The sequence below is a fragment of the Saccopteryx leptura genome, chromosome 5 (genome assembly GCF_036850995.1).
Source record: "Saccopteryx leptura isolate mSacLep1 chromosome 5, mSacLep1_pri_phased_curated, whole genome shotgun sequence".
In the NCBI taxonomy this organism is placed as follows: Eukaryota; Metazoa; Chordata; class Mammalia; order Chiroptera; family Emballonuridae; genus Saccopteryx; species Saccopteryx leptura.
The window spans coordinates 215,418,218-215,442,141 of NC_089507.1; the positions used below are offsets into that span (position 1 = coordinate 215,418,218).

General features: G+C 54.4%; 1 protein-coding gene and 1 long non-coding RNA gene across 2 annotated transcripts in view; one reads left to right on the plus strand and one right to left on the minus strand.

The window, feature by feature from the left end:
• LOC136405121 (uncharacterized) overlaps positions 1-23,924 on the plus strand; it is a 249,628-nt gene that overhangs the window by 166,849 nt on the left and 58,855 nt on the right. The gene's annotated exons all lie outside the window — the stretch shown is intronic.
• Positions 1,329-23,616, minus strand: C5H20orf96 (chromosome 5 C20orf96 homolog). The gene is made up of 12 exons (XM_066386270.1): positions 23,532-23,616; positions 21,903-22,047; positions 21,478-21,526; positions 20,794-20,911; positions 12,275-12,378; positions 6,697-6,855; positions 4,482-4,581; positions 3,470-3,627; positions 3,288-3,389; positions 3,030-3,116; positions 2,160-2,278; positions 1,329-1,557 (listed from the first exon to the last, which is right to left on the minus strand). Exons 2-12 carry the CDS (start codon positions 21,926-21,928, stop codon positions 1,497-1,499), a joined length of 1,083 nt encoding a protein of 360 aa, XP_066242367.1. The 5' UTR covers positions 21,929-22,047; positions 23,532-23,616; the 3' UTR covers positions 1,329-1,496.

Genomic DNA, 23,924 nt, shown 5'->3' on the forward strand with positions numbered 1-23,924 from the left:
CACGATGCAGAAAGCCATTCATCCTCGCAGGACCCAGCAGTGGACATGCAGGCCGACGGCATCAATCTGACGACGGATGCCTTGAGCTCCTTCTGCCAACCACAAAGTAGGGGATTTAAGGAACACAAGCTTCAACTTGATGGATTCCAGTCGATACAAGAAGACATCATTCTCAGGGTCCACACACCGGCCAATGGCCAAAGTGATCGTCTCTGATTGTGAATTCTACAATAAAACACCCCGTTGGCGATTTACGAACTGGGGGTCCATTGCCCAGGAGCTGACCCTTGAAGTCGTTGGCAGGTGTTTTGTTGTTTTTTACTGGCCCTTTACTGCCACCTTCTGGTTACACTCGGTATTCCCATGCCGAAGTGGACACTCACAGGGGCTCCATGCTGGCATACACCAGACACCGGGGGTCTCCGCTGCCCACGACCTGACCAGAGTCCTCCTAATTCCTTCCGGTGCCCTAAACTAGACTTAGATCAAGGAACTACACAAGACACACGGAGACGGGTGTCAGAACAAGAAGCTTCCATTTCCTCGATTAGCCGGACCCAGTGCCGGAACAGGATGCGAACCCTACGAGGCCCCGTTAGGAAAGCATGCTCTAGTCTAGAGGAAAACGCTAAGGGCGTGTCTGTACAGACTGTCACTGCTAAACGTCTCAGGAAGATCAAAAGATCAGAGTCCTCGGTGGCGGACGCGGCTCTTTGAAATAAGCCTGTGAAAAGATGCTCATCAATCGTTGGTCGTTGGGGAGAAGAAAACCAAAACTACAACAAAGCGTGGCTTCATGCCTGCTAGGCTTGCTACTATTATAAAAACCCAAACCCAGAAGATAACAGTGTATTGGAGGGTATGGAGCAACTGGAACCCTTGTGGGAAAGTCAGTGGTGGCTTTCCACAGCCGAGACAAACCCTGAAAGGCTCGACAGCCGAGGGCCACCTGCCACGGCATTCCCAGTCGTCGGGGCAACAGGTCCTTGCTGAAAGGGGGCCGTGAATGGCGCGTCTCTGGCGCACGGCCACGGAGCGTGTAGCGGGGCACTGCGCCTGGCTGTGTGCCTGAGCACGCTTGTGTTTGTGTTCGTGTCCGTGTGTAGTCGGGGGGGGGGGGCAGTGGATAGACAGCCAGACTGAGAGAGAGACAGCCATCAGCGATGATGGTCCAGCGAGTCTCCCAAGTCCCCCGGTGTACTGAACTCAAGGAGTCTCCCCTCCATCCCGACACTGGTCATAACAGGTCCGGGCACAAACAGGGAAGCCCCAGGCACCGGCAAAGATCAACGACAAATCCAGCTTTATTGGTAAAAAGAATTGGAAGACTGACTCGACTGGAAATTCCCACCTGGTCCAACAGGCAGTACCCAGCCCAAAAGGATGCAGGTGGGGGAAGGAGGGAGAGAGGGCAAGGCGGGGCTGGATGGGGTCGACTCCAGGCTCCAGGTGTGGGGCGGAGAGCAGGGAGGGAAGGGCGACCGCGGCCCTGCCCGCTAGAAGGGTAGCGGCTCTTCCACAGGGATGTTGAGGGTGACGTCCATGTCTGGGGTGCACCTGGGAGGGAAAAGCAAAGACGGATGTGAGAGTCAAGGAGGGCGCCAGAGCTGCCGGGTGGGGGCGCACGTCCTCGGGGGAGCCCTGCTCTGCAGAACACTGGGACTTATTTAGGGAGCTCCATCCCAAAACACATGCGCGGCCTCGCAGCCCAGCTGTAAGGATGCACTGTGCACACACGCACTCAGAAATGAAAAAGGAGCTGGTCCGACAGGACTGATGTCCCCCCACTGAGCTCTAAAGTCAAGAGGGGGCAGGAGGCCAGCTCCCATGCTGGGACCCCTCAGGACGAGCACTCTTTGGACTCGGGTGGCTCAGTTGGAAGCCTGGCTCCGTGTCACCTTGAGCATCCCACTTCCCCTCCCAGAGGCTCATCCTCCAGCTGACAGCGATGCCACTGGCACTCACTATGTGACAGGCGGGCCTCAGTCTCCTCATCTGTCAAAGGGGAATAACCATTCCGAGCTCGGTCGGTAGGATGAAAGGAGACCATGCAGGCGTGTCACAAGGGCTCGGTCAGGGACAGGCACTGTTCTTCCCACCCCCGCCGCAGGAGGCAGGGCTCCCCTCTAGTCTGAGACAGCCGAAAAGCGATCACCTACTTGGGTCTCCGTAGCAGAATGTCTGCGAACACGACCTCTCGCGGTTCCCGGACCTGGCGTTGGAGCTGTTCTACCTCAGCCCTTAATGCGGGTATTTCTTCCTCAACCTGGCTGGTGAACTGAGAGAGAGGCACAGACCCTGAGAAGCCAAGTGCGCCCCAACAGAGGGAGAGAAGGGTGACAGGGACGGACGGACGGACGGACGAGGAGGAAGGACATCTGGGGAAATGGCCTGGGGCTCTGTCCCCCGGGACCTCCCGGGCTCCCGAGAGGGTCCTCTGCAGCCCAGCCGGGCTGGTTCACAACTTCGCAACAAGGTTTGATGGTCCTGAGAAAGGTGAAGGGACCCCGGAGAATGAGGACAGGCTGCAGAGTGGGGGCGGTGCTTGACGGTAAGGACTAAGGAGGGCCGGTGGGGACGGCGAGGGCCACTTGTGCGCACAGGTCACTGACGAAGGTGCAAGGTAAGGACAGTTAGCGCAAGAGGGCAGTGACGATGAAGTCCATTAACACTGAGAATGAATGACAGTCAATGGCAATGGTGGCCCGTGGCAAGAACTAAGGGGCGGAGGCAGGGGGTGGCTGGTGGCAGGAAAGTGACGGCTGAGTGGGCGACGCTTGGCGATGTGGCTTATGGGTCACGCCCGGGGGGTGTTGGTTTATGAGGCAAGGCCGAGGCCTCCACGATTCCCCTTCTCAGATGAATGACAAGTCACGGCAACGGCGTCGGCAAGGGGAGAGGCCAACGCCGGAGTCCCAGACCTCTTGAGCTCCCGACCAGGCCAAGCCGGATGCGCACAGGCCCCGGGGGCTGCCCAGCGTCGCGCTCCCGCCCAGGGGCACCCTCGCCGTCCCCATCCGCTTGCTCACTTCTCGGAATTTGTCCCTGCGTTCTGCCAGGCTTCGGTTCGCCCAGGTCTTCTGCAAAAGGAACCCCTGGTGGGGTTGCTGGGTCTTCTGTGAACGAAGGAGAGTCTGGCCCCCACGTGCCTCTTCCCGGCACCGTGCGTGGCAGAGGCTGGTGGCTGCGCAGGCGCAGGGGGCCCGGAGGCAGAGGGCGGGGCAGAGAGCAGGGCTGGGTGCAGGACCGGGACGCCCACCCACCCACCGCGGCCGCCGGCCACTCACCTCCACCAGAGAGCTCAGGACCTGCTTTCTCTTCGCCTGAATCTGATCAGACAAAGACTCCAGGGCCATTCTGCGCGCCTTGCTAAAGTCATCCAGCTCATCCTGGGGGCCAGCAGGGGCGTGTTGGCTGCAAGCCCCCCCACTCCCCTTGATCCAGCAGGGCAAGGCAGGGGCTCGCCCACCTGCTGGTGGTCCTGCAGCTGCTGCAGCTGGTGCGCAAGGCTGGCAATCTGGACCGACCTGACAGGATACTCCTGGTTCATGTAAGTACTCAGGAAGTTCACCTCCTCCTGGATCTTCTTGATCTTGGCATTCAGCTGCTCCACCTGCTGCTTCAGGTCTGGAGGGGTCAGGAGGAACGGGAGGCAGGATCCTCCCTCAGCGACCCCTCCCAGGAGACCCAGGGGGCAAGGCTCTCCTCGGCCCATGGGCCGGGATCTGGGCTTAAGCGAGCTCGCACCAGGCTGGGAGGTGGTGAAAAGTGAAGGCCCCACAGGCCCCCAAAAGAAGCAACTAAGCTGCTTGCAAGATCCCGAGACGAGTCCCAGCTCTACCACGAACGTGCTGTGTGACCCTCACGGTGACCGTCCCTCTCTGGACTTCGGTCTCCTCATACACTCACCCGCCCAACGTAACAAGCCCAGGAAGATGGGGCAACACTGGTTCCCAAGACACGACCGCAGCAGGATTAAGACCAGTGCTCCTTCGGGGACCCCCGTGTCTGGGGCTGCCTGACACTCCCTCCCTCTGCTCAGGGGACAGAAGCCCCAGGCTCAGCAGGAGGGACAATGGGAGACCTTGGACCTGGGCCAGCCACCGACTCCCAGCGCGACCTCGGCGGGAAACAGAGGCAGGCTTGGATTGGACTCTGGCCCCTGGCGGTATAACCGTCAGCAGGCTACTTCGCTTCTCTTAGCCTCGGTTTCCTCATCTGTAAAGTGGGAGAATATCCCCTGCCCCACAGGGCGTTGTAATGACCGAGAGTGTGCCCTGAAAAACGAAGGCCCGTGGGACCTACAAGTGCTGCATCCTCCATAAGCAAGCTGTTAGCGCTGGACCTGAGCCCGTCCGTGGGCCTGAGAAGGGAGCTGATGGGCCCGGTGGGCCCAGAACAGCGGGTACAGGTGAGTGCCCTGCAGCTGCCCTCCCCAGGGGCCCAGGTGAGGCTCGGGGAGTCGCCTCCTGGATCCTTACAGCTCATCTTGGACTCCTCCTTCTTCTTCCACTCCTGCAGCTCACGCGTCATCTGCTGCAGCTTCCTCTCGTTCGAGTGCGCCAGGATGTGGATGATGGTCTGTGGGAGGGTGGGTCAGCTCGCCCTGCCCGGAGCGCGGCCCCTCGGGGACTCGGGGACTCGGCCCTGCCTCGGAGAGGTCCCTGGACCTAGGACCCTTTCCAGAGGCTGGGAAGCAGGCACACAGAACCCTCCCCTCTTCCCACCTCCCCCGTCCTACCCCCTCCTCCTCTGACAGCCTTACCACACCCCGGCACACTGCCGGACCAAGGCATCGGTCTGGACTCCCCCCTCTCTCCCCAAATTTCACCGAGTGGACTGGAGTCTGTACCCCAAACAGCACTCACGGCCAGGCCCTTCACACCGTCCCCACCGCCACTATCTAGTGAAGGTTTCTCCATATCCTGTCTGCAATACAGCGGCACCCACCCCGCTCTGGTCCTCTCCCTTGACTGATTCTCCACCACAGTCAGAATGGCCTTTCTTTACAAAACAGCGACCTTGGGCCCTGGCCCGGTGGCTCAGTGGGTAAAGCGCTGACCCGGTGCCCTGCGGGTTTGACCCCCGCAGCCCGTACACGAAGGAATCGGTAAGTGCACAACTAAGTGAAACGAGTCGATGCTTCTCTCTCTCTCTCTCTCTCTCTCTCCCCCATCCGCCCTCCTTCCACCCCCTCTCAAATCAGTGGAAAAATTAAAAAATAAATAAAACAAAAATCAGTGACCTTGTTCCTCTGTTTCAAACCGCCCAGTGGCTCTCCTCTGCCCTGTAAACAAGGTCCAGACTCCTTGCTTTGTCTGACAAGGCCTTCCTCCCTCTGGCCTGCCGGGGCCCATCTCATCTCTCTCTGGTCCCTTCCTCACACCTCACTGTGCAGCCACACCAGGCAACACGCGGCTCCTCGCGCGGCTGTGCTCTGTCTCAGCCAGGCCTTTTGCACCCGTGCTCTCTACCAGCTGATAACGCGCGTCTGCATGTTTCAACCCAAGCATCGCTTCCTCCAAGAAGCCTTCCTGATCCTCCCCTGCCTGGGTTAGAGAGCGCCACTAAGCTCTGAGTCCCGCATCCCCATCACAGTACACACAGCTGGCTTTCTAAGGGCCTGTGACCCCCCCAGAATGAGAGCTCGGGGTGGACAAGGGGTCCCACTGCTCACTGTTTCCCCAGGGCCTGTAGGAAGTACTGGGGGGGGGAATGGATCAATGGGTCAATAACAGAAGATCAGGCAGTGACTTTGTCTGGGTCTGGAGAATATTCTACTAAGTTTCCTTGGGCCGAGAAACTCTGTATGTCCTTGGTCTCACTGACTGGGTTGCGTCCCCACGGACCAGAAGTACCACCGGCCGAGGGTGGGACGCACAGCCGGTGGCAGGAGCACAGGTCCTGGTGCCAGACTGCCTGCAGTCACATCCCAGCTCAGACTCCTCTTTTTCTCCATTGATTTGAGAGATTGAGAAAAAAAGGGAGGGAGACAGGAAGAGAAGTGAAGGGGGAGAGGGAGAGGGAGGGAGAGAAAAAGAGAGAGAATGAGAAGCAGCAACTTGGGCCGCTTAGTCGTTCCATTCAGTTGTGCACTCATTGGTTGCTTCTCCTATGTGCCCCGACCGGAGATCCAACCCACAACCTCGGTGCACGGGAATGACGCTCTATCCATTGAGCAACCAGGCCAGGGCCTCAACAGTGACTTTTGCTAGCTAGTCAGTGACCCTGAGAGCGGCCTTAAGCAAGGCAGCTAGCCTGTGTTTCCATTTCTTCAGATGTACAATAAAGATGAGGATAATGCTCACCCCGCAGGGTTGCTGGGAGGATGCCTAAGCTAAGCCTATACAAAGCGCTCACTTAGTCGGATCCCTTCTGAGTATTGGCTGCTGGTGACTTCTCTTGCACACCTACTGTTTACCAAGTACAACACCCCAACACACACATCTTTGGAAGAGATGCTGTTCAGCCCCATTTTACAGAGCTCAGAGGTAACTCAAAGTCTCTCAGCTAATAAGTACGGGCGTTAAGATGAGTCCTCCAACCCTGGTCTGACTCCAAAGCCCTGGTCAACGGCACCAAGCATGGAAGCCGCAGCAGCTACGCCACTGGCCGGGGGAGGCCAGGAGAGGGCGCCAGAGCGCTCAGGAGGGCGGCGTGGTGGGCGGGGCCGGGGCCAGAGGGCAGGGGCCTCACCCCGAAGATGTGTTGCTGCTGCAGCATCCTGCGCGTTTTCAGGGCTGCGCTGTCCTCTGTGCCCTGGATGGTCTTGATCAGCTCCTCATTGAGCTTGGTGAGGAAGCCTTTCTGGTTGCGGAGCTCCTGGAGCGAGCTCTGCCGGTTCCAGAGCATCGTCTGTGGGCGGAGGGAGAGGGATGGCAGCCTCCCCGCGCCTGGGGACCACTTTCCTGCCGCCGCACAGCCGCCCCCTAGTGGCCTCGACTGGTGAATGCGACCCGTGCTGGGAGGCGGTTCCCCATTGTCTGGACACAGCTCCTCCAACTATATATTTCATCCATTCTGAAATGCCCATTTCCCCCATAATTTTACACCTCTGAGGAGGGGATGCATCTTACAGTTGGTGTGTGTCGCAATCTAAAGACAAGTATTTTATTAGTGGGTAAATAAAGGTGCACCTTATTATCAATGGCTTACTAGAATCAGTGAAATATAGTAGCAATAATCGTTACAATAGAAAGTGCCCCAGGTAGGTAAAAAGGGGGCAGAGGTGATGGGCCACGTCTGGAGGTGAAGCCGAGGGTCAGAGAGGATGATAATCGCTAACATTTCTTATCAGGCAGCTGAGCTGAGTACGCCCCCATTTCATACAAGGCTCCTGTGCAAACAGTGAGGGGCTAAGGGCCTAAGTCAACCCAGCAGGTCCACAAAGTCTACAATCATAACGGTAACAGCTGTTGAGGACCTACTATGCGTTGGGCATTGTGCCTCTTTTGGCATCTGGCAGTGGTGTCTGTTCATCCTCCCACAGCCCTCGGTTTGTTAACTCTATTTTACTGACAGGTGTAAGCTCAGAGAGGCTAAGTGACCCACCCAAAGTCACAGCCAGGGACTGGCTTCCCGGGACTGGGGGGACTGAGACGGCAGACTTCTGACTCCCCAGCGAGCCTGTCCCTCCACTACACAAACCCAAGGCGCTGCAAGGCGTGGCCCAACCCACTGAGGCTCCCACATGAGGGCCAGGACACACCTTGCTTCAGACCCGAGCCCTGCCACGGACCACCTCAGGGGGGCTGGGCAGTGAGGCTCCCAGAGTCCCACTAGACTCGTTCGGACGTGGGTAGCTAATACCTGCTTCGGAGAGCTGATGTAAAAACACCAGTGAGATCATATTCACCATCAAATCGCTTAGTGGCAACGCCTTGCACACTCAGTGTGCACTCAGTGAACAGGGGCTGACATGACTGTCGCCACTCGGACCCTCCGCCGGGCCACACCTATGTGCTTGTCACGCCTCCTCTTTGTCCTCGTTTCTCTGTGTTTGGCTAGGACCCTCCCCCCTTGCAGCCCTCAGCTCCCATATTCCTCACACGATATTAAGAGCAGGCGTCGGGCAAAGCTGTGGAGTGCTGAGGGGCCCAGGCCTGTGTTAGACATGCTACACACACTTCCTCGCCGGGCACTATCACCAGCCCCACTTTATAGAAGCAGAGACCGGAAGTCGGTAAGTCACCCAAGGTCACCCGTAGCAGAGCTCTTGTCCCTGAGGTCTGGGCTCCCCGACCTCTCTCTCTACTATCTTGCCTCCACATTAAAAAATCTCTCCAAATACGGCCACAGAGATCCGAAGCGTCCTGTGGAAAATGCCAGTCCCTCCGTCTCGGGCCCACTGAGCCAGCCGCTGGGGCTGGCACCAGGAATCGGGACTCTTCACACACCCTGCTCCCAGGGATTCGGATAAACCGTAGAATTCGCGAGCCCCGCTCCAGAACTGGATCTTCTCTGCCCACCAGAGCCAGGGTGGGACCCCCCTCAGCTTCCTCCCCGACCCTCACCCCAATCTGTAGTTACTGATTATGGTTTGTAATGATGCCTCCTCCTTTCCCAACTTATTTTCCTCCTAGGACTCACACCACCCGACATAACAGATATTTTTCTTATTGTCTCGTTTCCTAGGTGTGTCCCCCACTGGACTGTCACCACCAGGAGGGCAGAGGCCTTGGCTGCTGTCACAGCTCTCTCCCCAGCACACAGGACAGCGCCCAGGGCTCCGTAAGCACGGGCTGCAGGGCTGATGGACACCTGTTCTCTGGGTTTTGTCAATCTATTTATTATGTTTCTGCCCGCTAACGTGTAAGCTTCATAACAGCACAAACCCGGAGCGCCGTGTCCACGGCCGTGTCCCCGACACGCAGCACGGTACCCGGCAGAGTGAGTGAATAATTGTCCCGAGGCTGGAAGGCAGAATCAGGATCCAACTCCATTTCCCAGAACAAACCAACTGGGACGTCTCTGCTCCCTTCCTCCGTGTCGCCCTTGTCTCCACGAGCCTGTTCCCCGCACAGCAGCAGCCCCCCAACGGCTCCTGTGAAAATCCAAGCCAGGTCACATCCCTCCTCTACCCGGAAGCCTCCGGGGCCTTCCTGTCTCACTCAGCATAAAAACCCAGACTCGCTGTTCCCCCTAACCCCCACGTCTCAGCATCTTCCCCCTCAACTGCTCCAGCCACACTGACCTCACGCCAACCTCAGGGCCTCCGCGCTGTGGTTCCTCCACCTGGACCCTTTCTCCCTCCCAGGGTTCCAGTCAGCAGCCTCCACCTGGACCCTTCCCCCTCCCAGGGTTCCGGTCAGCAGCCTCCACCTGGACCCTTTCTCCCTCCCAGGGTTCCGGTCAGCAGCCTCCACCTGGACCCTTTCTCCCTCCCAGGGTTCCGGTCAGCAGCCTCCACCTGGACCCTTTCTCCCTCCCAGGGTTCCGGTCAGCAGCCTCCACCTGGACCCTTCCCCCTCCCAGGGTTCCGGTCAGCAGCCTCCACCTGGACCCTTTCTCCCTCCCAGGGTTCTGGTCAGCAGCCTCCACCTAGACCCTTTCTCCCTCCCAGGGTTCCGGTCAGCAGCCTCCACCTGGACCCTTCCCCCTCCCAGGGTTCCGGTCAGCAGCCTCCACCTGGACCCTTTCTCCCTCCCAGGGTTCCGGTCAGCAGCCTCCACCTGGACCCTTTCTCCCTCCCAGGGTTCCGGTCAGCAGCCTCCACCTGGACCCTTTCTCCCTCCCAGGGTTCCGGTCAGCAGCCTCCACCTGGACCCTTCCTCCCTCCCAGGGTTCCGGTCAGCAGCCTCCACCTGGACCCTTCCCCCTCCCAGGGTTCCGGTCAGCAGCCTCCACCTGGAACCTTCCCCCTCCCAGGGTTCCGGTCAGCAGCCTCCACCTGGACCCTTCCTCCCTCCCAGGGTTCCGGTCAGCAGCCTCCACCTGGACCCTTCCTCCCTCCCAGGGTTCCGGTTAGCAGCCTCCACCTGGAACCTTTCTCCCTCCCAGGGTCCTGGTTAGCAGCCTCCACCTGGAACCTTCCCCCTCCCAGGGTTCCGGTCAGCAGCCTCCACCTGGACCCTTTCCCCTCCCAGGGTTCCGGTCAGCAGCCTCCACCTGGACCCTTTCTCCCTCCCAGGGTTCCGGTCAGCAGCCTCCACCTGGACCCTTCCCCCTCCCAGGGTTCCGGTTAGCAGCCTCCACCTGGAACCTTCCTCCCTCCCAGGGTTCCGGTCAGCAGCCTCCACCTGGACCCTTTCTCCCTCCCAGGGTTCCAGTCAGCAGCCTCCACCTGGAACCTTCCCCCTCCCAGGGTCCCGGTTAGCAGCCTCCACCTGGACCCTTCCCCCTCCCAGGGTTCCGGTTAGCAGCCTCCACCTGGACCCTTTCCCCCTCCCAGGGTTCCGGTTAGCAGCCTCCAACTGGACCCTTTCCCCCTCCCAGGGTTCCGGTTAGCAGCCTCCACCTGGACCCTTTCTCCCTCCCAGGGTTCCGGTCAGCAGCCTCCACCTGGACCCTTTCTCCCTCCCAGGGTTCTGGTCAGCAGCCTCCACCTGGAGCCTTCCTCCTCCCAAGGTTCCGGTCAGCAGCCTTCACCTGGACCCTTCCTCCTCCCAGGGTTCCGGTCAGCAGCCTCCACCTGGACCCTTCCCCCTCCCAGGGTTCCGGTTAGCAGCCTCCACCTGGACCCTTCCCCCTCCCAGGGTTCCGGTTAGCAGCCTTCCCCGACACCCTGCCTACAGTGACAGCTGCTCCTCCCTCTGTGCCTCTCTAACCCCCAACCTGGTCTCTGTGCATCTGAGAGCTGCAGCCACCACCACACGTGTCATATATTTGTCTTTTTTACATTTATTTTTTGTATTTTTTGTATTTTTTGTCTTTCTGAAGTGAGAAGTGGGGAGGCAGAGAGACAGACTCCCACATGCGCCCAGCCTGGATCCACCAGGCATGCCCACCAGGGGGTGATGCTCGGTCCCTCTGGGGCGTTGCTCAGCTGCGACCAGAGCCATTCTAGTGCCTGAGGCAGAGGCCATGGAGCCGTCCTCAGTACACAGGCCAACTTTGCTCCAATGGAGCCTTGGCTGCGGGAGGGGAAGAGAGAGACAGAAAGGAAGGAGAGGGGGAAGGGTGGAGAAGCAGGTGGGGGCTTCTCCTGTGTGCCCTGGCCGGGAACCAAATCCAGGGCTTCCACTCGCCAGGCCAACACTCTACCGCTGAGCCAACCGGCCAGGTCTATTTGCCTTTTTTATCGTCTCTCTCCCCCAGTAGAATGGGAGCTACTGAATATCCGAAGCCACAACACTGGGGACTCCGCCCACTTGGGACAGGGCCTGGCACACAGTAGGTGTTCAACGAGTATCTGTTGACCGAGTAAACGAATGAGTGATTTACAAGGGACCGTGTTAGGAACGGGCAGTCGCACAGGTTTTAGAGTTGAACTGTCTAAGTTCACGGTTCTTATCAAACAAGAACACACAAACCCTTCTAAAGTCAGGATAAAAATAGCATCAAAAATACGAGTTCCTCCTTTAAGACCGCTGGGCTGCCGCTAAATCATTCTGCAAAACTGAAGGTTAGAGGGGAAATACGGGTTCAAAGCAAATACATCTCCCCTATTTCTTTATATAGCAGTCATTGTTCAGTGAGCTATTGAGCACTTTCCTGGAGAAGTTAAGAATTCTTCTATAGTATAGTATTTTGTGGTACTTACAGTATTTAGTATTTTACCTTTTGCTATAGGCACGAAAGCCCCTGCCTCCTTTTAGTCATTTCAAATACTTTGAAACACTGTTCAGAAGCCATAAAAAAAATAAATGGATGGTGAAAAAATCAATTATCCAAAACTGTAGCAGCTGATATAAAAAACTTAATAGAAAGTGTCTAAGCCTTGCTTCAAGATGCACTGTATTCCATGAAAGGATTGTACTGGAAATGTTTTAACGAATCACCCACAGATCGTGTTCCTAATGCAGTGAAATACAAAGAGATTCTGTTCGTTTTCCTGAGTCTCAAACACAACGCCCTTTGCTTAACTGGCTTTGACCCCTGGGCTTGCCATCTTCTAGCTGTGTGACCTCACGCAAGACTTTAATTGCTCTGCGCCTCAGTTTCCCCATCTGTAGAACAGGGATGATAACGAGCATGCCCCCTGGGCTGCTGTGAGGAGGAAATGAGTCGTGTCAGACCTACAAGGGGCTCAGTGCACGTCTGCTGCTGCCACCCCGTGCCCGTGCCCCGTGCCCGTGCCCCTGCCCGCGGTGCAGGTGGGAGGTGCGCCCAGTACCCTCATGAGCTGGAGCTTGGTCTTCCCAGAGTCCTTCCTCCCTCCGTGCAGTTCTCGTGGACTCTTCGGCCGGCCTGTCATCAGCGTGGCGGGCTTGGGAGACTCTAGGGCAGAGAGTGAGGGGATACAGCCAGCCTGGGGTCAGGTGAGCGCACCATCCAGGGGAGATGGTCCAGCCCCAGCCCTACCCACTCACCACTTTACAGGGCGTGACGGTGAGACAAAGGATGGAATTCACATCCATCCATGAGTTCCTGGGCCCCGCTCTAGGCCCTGATGTGAGGCTGGAGAAGCCCAGGGAACTTACACACATCCAGTAACCGCGGGGATGACGGGGGGGGGGGGGGGAGAATGGGAAACAGCCACGTGCCCCCAATCTCTCGCCCCAACCTGGCCAGTGGCCAGCTCACACTTGGTAGTAGGGATTAAGAGCAAGAACTAATGAGCCAGACAGCCTGAGTTTGAGCCAGGCTCCGCCCTCTATCTCCTGTATGACCGTGGCAGGTCTCACGTTCTCTCTGTCCCTCACTCACCCCATCTATAAAATAGAAACAACCATCTTGCCTACCTGATAGGGTTGCCATGAATATTAAACAAGAAGTTACTGTATTTTAAAGTGTTTGGAATAGTACCTAACATATATTGAGTGCTGAATACACAACATTACTGCTTGTCACTGTTATCACTAGCGGTCTGAGAACTGGGGCCAGGACCATGCCATCGGACGAAGGCACAGGAGCCCTGCCCAACTCCAGCTGGCTGTCTCTGACCTCCGTGCCCGAAAAGGAATACAGGAAAATATCTCAGGTCAGAACACGGCCCCTGGAGGGCAGGTTCTTCTATCCCTGCTTCCACTCAGCGTGGCCTGCCCGGCATGAGACAAGTCACCCCAGTCCGCACAGATGCCCCTGCCGCACCCTCAGCCGCCGCCGGGGTCCCTGCCTCGGGTGCAGCCCCGCTCATTTCAGAGAAATATGATTTCCTTAATGAACCGATACTCTCTGCCCTGGAAAAGGTCCGTGTTACGTACTGAAGTGATGAAGCAAGTGAAAATAATTGTGTGTGAACATTCTGAGTCACCTGTACCTCGGTCCCTCCTCCCTGTCCTTATCCACGGCTTTGTTTTCTGCGGTTTCAGTTACCCACAGTCAACCACGGCTAAGATGACCAATCGTCCTCCTTTAGGGAGGACAGTCCTTCTTTTGTAAGCTCCGTCCTCCCTCGAAAAGGGTCCTCCTACCTGTCCTCCTTTTTGATACTGGAAGACTCATCTGTAAATGTCTGTATTCAATTGATGCAGAGTCGATCCACTGCGTGTGATGTGACGTATTTGTATCTAAATGAGTACTTTTTTCTTACAGTTATTATTAAAAATTAATAGGAATGTAAGCATAATTACAATATAAAATATTACAAATGTTTTTATTATGCATTTATCATATTATAGTGTATTATTGTTGCAATGAATAAAATGTTTCTTTTATTTACAATATTGTTTCCTTCAATTTATTTTTGTCCTCTTTCTCATTGTAAAAAAGTTGGTCACCTTAACCATGGCCCAAAAGTATAGAATGACAAATTCCAGAAATAAACAACCCGTATAAGTTTTTTTTTTTTTTTTTTTTTTGGTATTTTTCCGAAGTTGGAAACAGGGAGGCAGTCAGACAGACTCCCGCATGTGCCAGACCAGGATCCACCCGGCACGCCCACCAGGGGGCGATGCTCTGCCCCTCCAGGGTGTCGCTCTGTCACGACCAGAGCCATTCTAGCGCCTGAGGAAGAGGCCACAGAGCCATCCCCAGCGCCGGGGCCAACTTTGCTCCAATGGAGCCTCGGCTGCAGGAGGAGAAGAGAGAGACAGAGAGGAAGGAGAGGGGGAGGGGTGGAGAAGCAGATGGGCGCTTCTCCTGTGTGCCCTGGCATCGAACCCGGGACTCCCGCTCGCCAGGCCGACACTCTACCACTGAGCCAACCGGTCAGGGCCAACCCGTATAAGTTTTAAGCTGCCCACCGTTCTGAGACGCGTAATGAAATCTCGCACCATCCCGCCAGGGCCGTCCAGGGCACGAATCACCCCTCCATCCAGCCCTCCACACTGCATGTGCTGGCCGCCCGTTAGTCGCTGAGTAGCCGTCGGAGTGGTCAGACTCACTGGCGAGGCGTCACAGAGCTCATGTTCAGGCCATCCTCGCTTTACTTAGCAGCGGCCCCAAAGCACGAGAGGAGAGATGCTGGCCATGCTGGTATGCGCCAGAGAAGCCACGAAGTGCTTCTTGTAAGAGAAGAGTTGCAAGTTCTCAGCAAGAAAAAAAAAATCGTATGCTGAGGTTGCTAAGTTCTACACTAAGAACAAACCTTCTAGCCACAAAATTGTGCAGAAGAAGACCCAAGGTCGCTGGCTCCAGCAAGGGGTTACTCAGTCTGCTGAAGGCCCGCGGTCAAGGCACATGTGAGAAAGCAATCAATGAACAACTAAGAAGTCGCAACGCGCAACGAGAAACTGATGATTGATGCTTCTCATCTCTCTCCGTTCCTGTCTGTCTGTCCCTGTCTATCTCTGCCTCTGTAAAAAAAAAAAAAAAAAAAAATTGTGCAGAAGAAAAAAACAAATGTGCGCTAGTTTTGCCGTCACACCTCCGACTGCACAGGTGACAGCCGCCACGCAGGGTAACTGCGTAGTCAAGACAGGAAAAGTCAAGACAGGAAAGGCGCCCTGGCCGGTTGGCTCAGCGGTAGAGCGTCGGCCTAGCGTGCAGAGGACCCGGGTTCGATTCCCGGCCAGGGCACACAGGAGAAGCGCCCATTTGCTTCTCCACCCCTCCGCCGCACTTTCCTCTCTGTCTCTCTCTTCCCCTCCCGCAGCCAAGGCTCCATTGGAGCAAAGATGGCCCGGGCGCTGGGGATGGCTCTGTGGCCTCTGCCCCAGGCGCTAGAGTGGCTCTGGTCGCAACATGGCGACGCCCAGGATGGGCAGAGCATCGCCCCCTGGTGGGCAGAGCATCGCCCCTGGTGGGCGTGCCGGGTGGATCCCGGTTGGGCGCATGCGGGAGTCTGTCTGACTGTCTCTCCCTGTTTCCAGCTTCAGAAAAATGAAAAAAAAAAAAAAAAAAAAGACAGGAAAGGCGGTAAGTGGGGGTGGAAGACACGACATCCTCCTGGCTCAGGGACCCTCCTCCTGACATATGACCGCAAGGTCAGCCATGGCCTAACGCCTCCTGCACCCCACTGTACCACATCACGTGGGTATTGTATCTCACAGAATCACCAGAAAAAGGGACAGTACAGTACAATAGATATTTTCAGATAGACCACATTTGCATAACTTTTAATATGGTATGGTTTTGAGTGTTATTTTTTCTCTTTTTTTCATAGTGTAGTCATTCTATTGAACGGCGTTTATCATGAAAAATCACCCCATTTGGTTTTCAGGTCCTTCAGGGACTAATTCTTGACCAAGTAAGGCCAAGCTGAGTGTATCCATTTAGGATCAGACATGTGTATGTTCAGGCACATCATGAAACAAAGGTCATAATGATAGGGAACGAGGTTTTGGTCTCAATCAAATAAAGATCCTTCTAATAAGATGGCCGTCTATGCCCACAGCAGGCTGCCCGCGTGAGGGAGGCACCAGTGGGTGGCAGGCTCCTGTCCCTGCTGCGCTCTGCAACAGGCTCGGGGCCCACCTGTCAGGGCTGGGCTGGGCACGGGTCCCCTTGGCCTCTGACCCTCCTTCCCCCCCTGCCTCCCTCCCTCCTCCCTCCCTCCTTCCCTCCCTCCCTCCCTCCCTCCGTCCTTCCTTCCCTTTCTTTTGCATTTTCTTACAAGCCTTTTCCTGCATTCTATAGTAAATATAAAAAAATAAAAATAACAAATAAATATAATAAGTATAACAAATAAAAATAAAAACCAATTAAGCTCTTTCCATTCAAAACCATATTGCGTTTCCCCCTTATTACTCTTACCTGTTACGGAAATGGCTGTGGCTGCCTGTCCCCACACGGCCTGAGCCCTGCAGCTGGCTGCCTCTCCCGACAGTGCCCCCACCGGGCAGCCACCTGGGGCGACAGAGGCCGCCTCTCATGGTCATGGCTGCCTCTCCCGACAGCGCCCCCCGCGGGCAGCCACCTGGGGCGACAGAGGCCGCCTCTCGTGGTCATGGCTGCCTCTCCCGACAGCGCCCCCCGCGGGCAGCCACCTGGGGGACAGAGGCCGCCTCTCGTGGTCATGGCTGCCTCTCCCGCCTCTCGTGGTCATGGCTGCCCCTCCCGACAGTGCCCCCGCGGGCAGCCACCTGGGGCGACAGAGGCCGCCTCTCGTGGTCATGGCTGCCCCTCCCGACAGTGCCCCCGCGGGCAGCTACCTGGGGGACAGAGGCCGCCTCTCGTGGTCATGGCTGCCTCTCCCAACAGTGCCCCCGCGGGCAGCTACCTGGGGGACAGAGGCCGCCTCTCACGGTCATGGCTGCCCCTCCCGACAGTGCCCCCGCGGGCAGCTACCTGGGGGACAGAGGCCGCCTCTCATGGTCATGGCTGCCTCTCCCAACAGTGCCCCCGCGGGCAGCCACCTGGGGCGACAGAGGCTGCCTCTCGTGGTCATGGCTGCCTCTCCCGCCTCTCAGGGTCATGGCTGCCTCTCCCGCCTCTCAGGGTCATGGCTGCCTCTCCCGCCTCTCACGGTCATGGCTGCCTCTCCCGCCTCTCACGGTCATGGCTGCCTCTCCTGCCTCTCCTGGTCATGGCTGCCTCTCCCGACAGTGCCCCCCGCAGGCAGCCACCTGGGACAGCAGAGGCCGCCTCTCACGGTCCTGGCTGCCCCTTGGGGCAGTAGCTGTCCAGCACTGACTGTTCTCCTTGATCAATAGTGATTATTGTTCATCTCTCACTGTGCCTAAGTTATCAGTTAAACGTTCCCATAGGTATGTAGGTATAGGAAAAAGCATGGTATTAACGGGCTTCAGTACTAGCCTCAGTTTCAGGCACGCGCTGGAGGTCTTGACACCTATACCCTGGGAATGAGAGGGAGCTACTGTATGCACTTGGTATTTGCATTAAGAGATGGAATGATTAATAGATGAATCTGATGATTCTAATTTAAAATGTGTAAATGAAAAGGTTTAAGACACTCATTAAATATGTAGAAATCGCCTGACCAGGCGGTGGCGCAGTGGATAGAGCATCAAACTGGGATGCGGAAGACCCAGGTTCGAGACCCCGAGGTCGCCAGCTTGAGCATGGGCTCATCTGGTTTGAGCAAAAATTCTCCAGCTTGGACCCAAGGTCGCTGGCTCAAGCAAGGGGTTACTCGGTCTGCTGAAGGCCCATGGTCAGGGCACATATGAGAAAGCAATCAATGAACAACTAAGGTGTCACAATGCGCAACGAAAAACTAATGATTGATGCTTCTCATCTCTCCGTTCCTGTCTGTCTGTCCCTGTCTATCTCTCACTCTGACTCACTCTCTGTCTCTGTAAAAATAAAAATAAAATTAAAAAATTAAAATTTAAAAAAAATATGTAGAAATCACCAACATTTTTTTTCTTTTGACAGAGACAGAGCCAGAGAGAGGGACAGACAGGGACAGACAGGAAGGGAGAGAAATGAGAAGCATCAATTCCTCACCACGGCACCCCAGTTGTTCACTGACTGTGTTTTCATACGTGCCTTGACCAGGAGGGGGGCCACAGCAGAGCGAGCGACACCCCACTCAAGCCAGTGACCCCAGGCTCAAGCCAGCATCCTCGGGCCTCAAGCCAGCGACCATGGGGTCATGTCTATGATCCCACACTCAAGCCAGCGACCCCGTGCTCAAGCCGGATGAGCCCACACTCAAGCCGGCAATCTTGGGGCCTCGAACCTGGGTCCTTCGCATCCCAGTTCGACGCTCCATCCACTGTACCACCACCTGCTCTGGCGAAATCACCAACACTTTTAAAAGAACGTAAGATTATCTGCAGTTTATTTATTAGATGTGCAAGAATTATTTATATACCAAATGAGTTTTGTTAATCAGATTAAGTGAACTATTTAGAAATGAAAATAAACATATTAAATTTTTAGTGGGGCTTAAAAGATTTAGGGGAATTTAATAAGCTTCAAATTCCTCCTTACAAGTATTTATAAAAAAATAATAAGATTTGCAAATTGAACTTAAGTACTTAGAAGATCTGTAGCTTTAATATTTCTTCTAATTCTGCCCTGGCCAGAGAGCTCAATTGGTGAGAGCATGTAAGTGCGTGCTTGGTTTATGTTAACTGCCCTTGTTTTTGTTGTGGTTGTGTCTGTTACATTCCTCTGCCTTCCCAGTGAAAGGAAAAGGGCCAGCTTCCTCGCAGATGCTGTCTGAATAGGGTCTAAGGCCGAAGACTAAAATTCTGTCACCACCACCACGCCTAGTACTCATCACTCTGTATCAATGACTCTCAACAGAGGTATTTTAGGTACCCTGGTAGGGTTTTCAAAAATACTGAGGGGGCCAGGGATGCCAGATATACCCCGGAACAGAACAGCCCCCACAGAACACAGAATTCTCCTGTCCTGCCTGACTTTCCGGAGTCCTACCAGTATTGCTGCAGGTAAAACAAAAACAAAAAAACCCTCTATTTATAATGATCTGATCTCAGAACATGACCGTGTTTCACATATAAACACAAAGAATATTCCGCAGAGTTTTACTGTAATGCTTAATTTCCCAAGTAAGCAGCTACAATCAAGAGAAAGATTGTCCCTTGTTTTGTTTAGCACTTTACCAAGTGATGGGTACCGCTTTGTAAATTGTAGCAGCAACGAAAAATCCCCCTGGTGTTGGGAGTCCCAGTATCCCACCAGGCGGTCAGTCTGCCTTTGCAACTTACATTCACCAGGACTTGACATCTATGAGTAAGTTTCTGACTCCATCATCATATCTTCTAGTGGTGTCCAACCACTAGAATTTACACACTGAAATATATGTCATTTAACTTAAATAACTTTTCCTTTACAGTTAGGGTATTATATTAATTTTTCTTTTGTGACAGAGACAGAGAGAAGGACAGATAGGGACAGACAGACAAGAAGGGAGAGAGATGAGAAGTATCAATTCTTCGCTGCGGCTCCTTAGTTGTTCACTGATTGCTTTCTCATATGTGCCTTGACCAGGGGGCTACAGCAGACCGAGTGACCCCTTACTGAAGCCAGCGACCTTGGGTTCAAGCTGGTGAGCTGCACTCAAACCAGATGAGCCTGCGCTCAAGCCGGCGACCTCGGGGTTTTGAACCTGGATCCTCTGCATCATCCCAGTCCAAAGCTCGACCCACTGCGCCACCGCCTGGTCAGGCTATTAATTTTTTATTAAATACGTAGATAGGTTATATTATCTATGAAGTTTATTTCAGGACCCTAAAGGAATATTACAAAATATTTATGATTAGAAGGAGCGGCCCTGGCCAGTTGGTTCAGCGGTAGAGCGTCGGCCTGGCATGCGGGGGACCCGGGTTCGATTCCCGGCCAGGGCACATAGGAGAAGCGCCCATCTGCTTCTCCACCCCCGCCCCCTCCTTCCTCTCTGTCTCTCTCTTCCCCTCCCGCAGCAAGGCTCCATTGGAGCAAAGATGGCCCAGGCGCTGGGGATGGCTCCTTGGCCTCTGCCCCAGGCGCTGGAGTGGCTCTGGTCGTGGCAGAGCAACGCCCCAGAGGGGCAGAGCATCGCCCCTGGTGGGAGTGCCGGGTGGATCCCGGTGGGGCGCATGTGGGAGTCTGTCTGACTGTCTCTCCCCGTTTCCAGCTTCAGAAAAATACAAAAAAAAAAAAAAAAAAAGAAGGAGCGTCGGGTCTGGTAAGGCAGAGCAGCACAGCATCAGAGACATCTTCTCATTTAATTCTCACAACAATCCGATCAAGTATTAGTGGCCTCACTGCACAATGAGAAAACTAAAGCCCAAGAGAGCAAATGGCAGAGCCAAGATCGGTAGCTATGTCTACCTGAGCCTCAAAACTCCCCTGGAAGGCATTTCAGTGACGTGGCTGAGATTACCCTGAATTCACCAAGCCCTGTTGTCTTTTCCTACTGGACACACAGCTGGGCTACATTTCCCATCTTCCTTTGTGATTAGAAGTGGTCAGGTGACTGAGCCCTGGCCACTGAAATATGAGAGTGATGTTCTATCACTTCAAATCTGGGCCCTGAAAAAACCCACTGCCCACAATATCACCTCTCTCTCTCTCTCTCTCTCTGTTCCCTCTCTGCCAGCTAGATGCAGAAGTATCCAGCAGAGGACCTCAAGGCCTTACAAAATGTCATAGCCACAAGGTTCAAGGAGCCTTGGTCCCTCCATAATCATGTAAAGATTACCTCCTTCTGCCCAGATTTACAAATGTACTTGGACATATATGATATAGAAGCTTCTGTATTAATGCTCGAAATCTGGGGATTGTTGATTAAAGCAGTCAACCTACCCTTAACGTAAGTGGTGTCATCAAGGGCCAAGAGCATCCACTGTACCCTATCCCCAGCTCCCACACCAGCTCCCAAGTGCCTCTGCTCACCTGGCTGGAAGTTAATATTAGTGTTCATTTTGCTTTTCTTAGGGCTGCTCGTTTGTAGGGCTGGAAGCAAAGTGGATGGCTCGATTTTCTGCTTGGACCACTGCCATGGAACATAATCCTACCAGACATAACAGAATTGGTCACACTGCCGGGTGGGTTCAAATCCCAGCATCACCCCTTAGAGGTATTTGTGAACTTGAGCAAGTGACTTGACGTCTCTGAGCCTCGATTTTCTCATTGGTAAACTAGATCTAATTATAAGCCTACCTCCACTGGTTGATGTGAGCATTATGAGAGCTATTTGTAAAGCATGTGGTAAACACTCGGTAAATGTTAGCTATCACTTTTTTTTTTTTTATCAGCCAGCCAGAATTGACTAAGCACAGCCAGGCTGTGAGGTGCTAAGAACTGTGAGAAACAAGACGTGAAAAAGACCCAAGAGAGAACCAGAGTAGCAGCAGTCAAGAGATAAACAAATAAGAGAGCAGCATACCCTTACATTCTGATTAGATAGTAAGGAAACTGAGGTCCAGAGGCAGGCCCTGGTCCCACAGCCATGGGTGGAATTCAGGTCTCTGGACTCTACCACCCGGGACAGTCGCTTCCGCAGGAGTGGAGGGCAGAAGGGCCGCAGGCTCAGGGTCAGCGAGCTCCCCATCCCTGCCCTGACCCTCCTGTACTCACCAGATTCTGAAACCTGCGGGTTGTGGAGGGACTCCCACCGTAGCCAGGTCTGGAAAGAGTTGAGGTGGGAAAGAACTTCCATCATTCCCAAACCGATGAGGATGCAAGCAGTAAACGTGAAAGGGGTGGGGTGGGGTGGGTCTCGAACCCCAAACCGCAGTATACTAGGGACATGAAGCCAAACCAAAATCCAGCTAGGAGGGCCAGGGAGAGGCGGGGCTAGGGAAATATAGGCGGGGAGGGGCGTGGTCAAAAGACCTCGGGAGCATCTCCCGCGCGGGTTGGGGTGGGGGACACGCCTGCGCACTTCACCACCTCGCGGGTCTCCTTTTACCAGCTTCGGAAAGACACGCGCCATTGGGGAAAATGGAAGAAGCATCTCTCGTCCCTGGGACAGTGATCTCTTGGGATGCCTGTTTATTCACCTTCTCCAACTTCCCCGTCTCAGCATTGTTCGCCTGGTCACTCGGGCCACTTCAGACTTCCCCGCAAGACCGGACGCTTCCTTTTGGTCCGGGTCTCCATGGGTCTCCAAGGAAACGGGCACAGACTACCGAGCGCCTACAGGGACTAATCTCGCGGGGCAAAACGCAGCCCTTTAGGAGTCTTCTGAACTTGGGTTTCAAATATCCCTCTGCCGGCCCCGCCCAACACCCTAGGGAATTATGTCATATTTCTCCTCTCATCAGACTTCCATCATTTCCTTCCCCGGCCTTACTCTTGACTTTGCTCCCTATTTCACAAAAGAAGTCGTGGGGTCAATAAACTCAGAGTTTACCTACCTCATCTCATTTACCCGCCTACTTGCCTTCCTCCTGCCACTACGTACAGACTGCCTACTGAGACCCGTTCCTAGGATTCTGCACTGAATCCTACTCTCTGACTTTTTCTTAAGATATTTCCCCAACAGTTCACCCCATTTTCTCCCCTCCCCTTCTCCGTATTATCTCCACTGGCATACCAATGTATTTTAATTTCTTCTACTTAAAAAAAGAAGAAATGGCCACTTCCATCCGGCGGCCCTCCTATTTCTGCTTCACGTCACAGCAGAAGTCCTAGAGGTGTGCCTACTCCGCTTCCCGTTCCTTTCTGCCTCTCCAGTCAGGGCCTCCCTCTCCACCAAACTGCCCTTGTTAATGCCACCAGCGACCCTCCACTCTGCTAAACCTCGTGTCACGGTCTCAGCCCTCATCTTCCGAAGACTATCTGTAGCATTTGGCACAATGGGCCACTCCCTCCTTGACTTTGAAAACGTGGCAGCTGGGAAACCACTCTTGGGTTGCTTCCTACCTTCTTTTCTTCACTTTTGCCAGTTCCTCCTCTTCTCCCTTTATTATCAGACTGCCTCAGAACTCAGCGGCCTTTCCTTGTCTCTCTTTCACTCCATGTGCTACCTTCCCGTCTCATGACTGCAGATGCCATCTCCACCCAGATGCTGCCTCGCCTCACATCTTCAGCCTCTCCCCTGAATTCCAGCCACACATATCCAGTTGTCTACTCAATATCCCCATTTGGACACCTAATAGGCAACTAATGGAATCCCATTGCAACTAACGTGCAATCCCATGAACATTTTTTGCTTAACTCAAAATGACAGCTCCCGCCTGGAGTCATCCTTGACTCATCTCTCATCCCACATCCAAATCTGATAGCAATACCTTCAAAGTCTATCTGGAGTCAGACTTACTAGCTCCAGCCACACACATACCCTGCTTTCTTCTTACGCAGGGAAGTTTATAGTATAAACTCCCAATCTTGCCCCACGCCAGTTCTCTATCCACACCCCAGATTTGCTAGATAGAGCACCCTGCGTGTGGATGTCCAGGGTTTGATTACCCATCAGGGCACACAGGAGGAGTGACCATCTGTTTCTCCTTCCCTCCCTCTCCCCCTTCTCTCTCTCTCCCTCTCTCTTTGACAGTAGATATTAATATCCCTTTGTTATGGATGAAGAAATTGAAACTATGAAAACTGAACTCATTGGCCCCATGGGACAAGGCTGAGATCTGAAGTACTCAGATTCAAAGGAGGGTCTCCCTGACTCCACCACCCACCTTTTCTTTCACTGAAGTTGGCAAGGTCACTGAAGCACACCTGAAAAAATACAGATATGCAGAAATAAGACAAAGCAGACAAAAGGTAATGTTAAACCCATCCCCTCAACCACCCAAATTTTATTGACCACTTCCAAAGCACCAGCTGAGACAGATGAGGGAGGAATAGATTCTATCCAGTGCTCACTTTAACCAGGGAATTGGTGTTGAAGGTGTCCTGAAGAGTCCAATGAATCAATAGCCCTTGATTCACAATGCCAGAAGCAAAGCGGTTTAATAAGTAAATATTAGCCACCTATTTATAATTAGGGGCTCCCTATTGATGCTGCCACTTGGCCAAATGATTTCACCCTATCTTCAAGCCCCTACGTCCTGAAAGGGGATAATTACAGC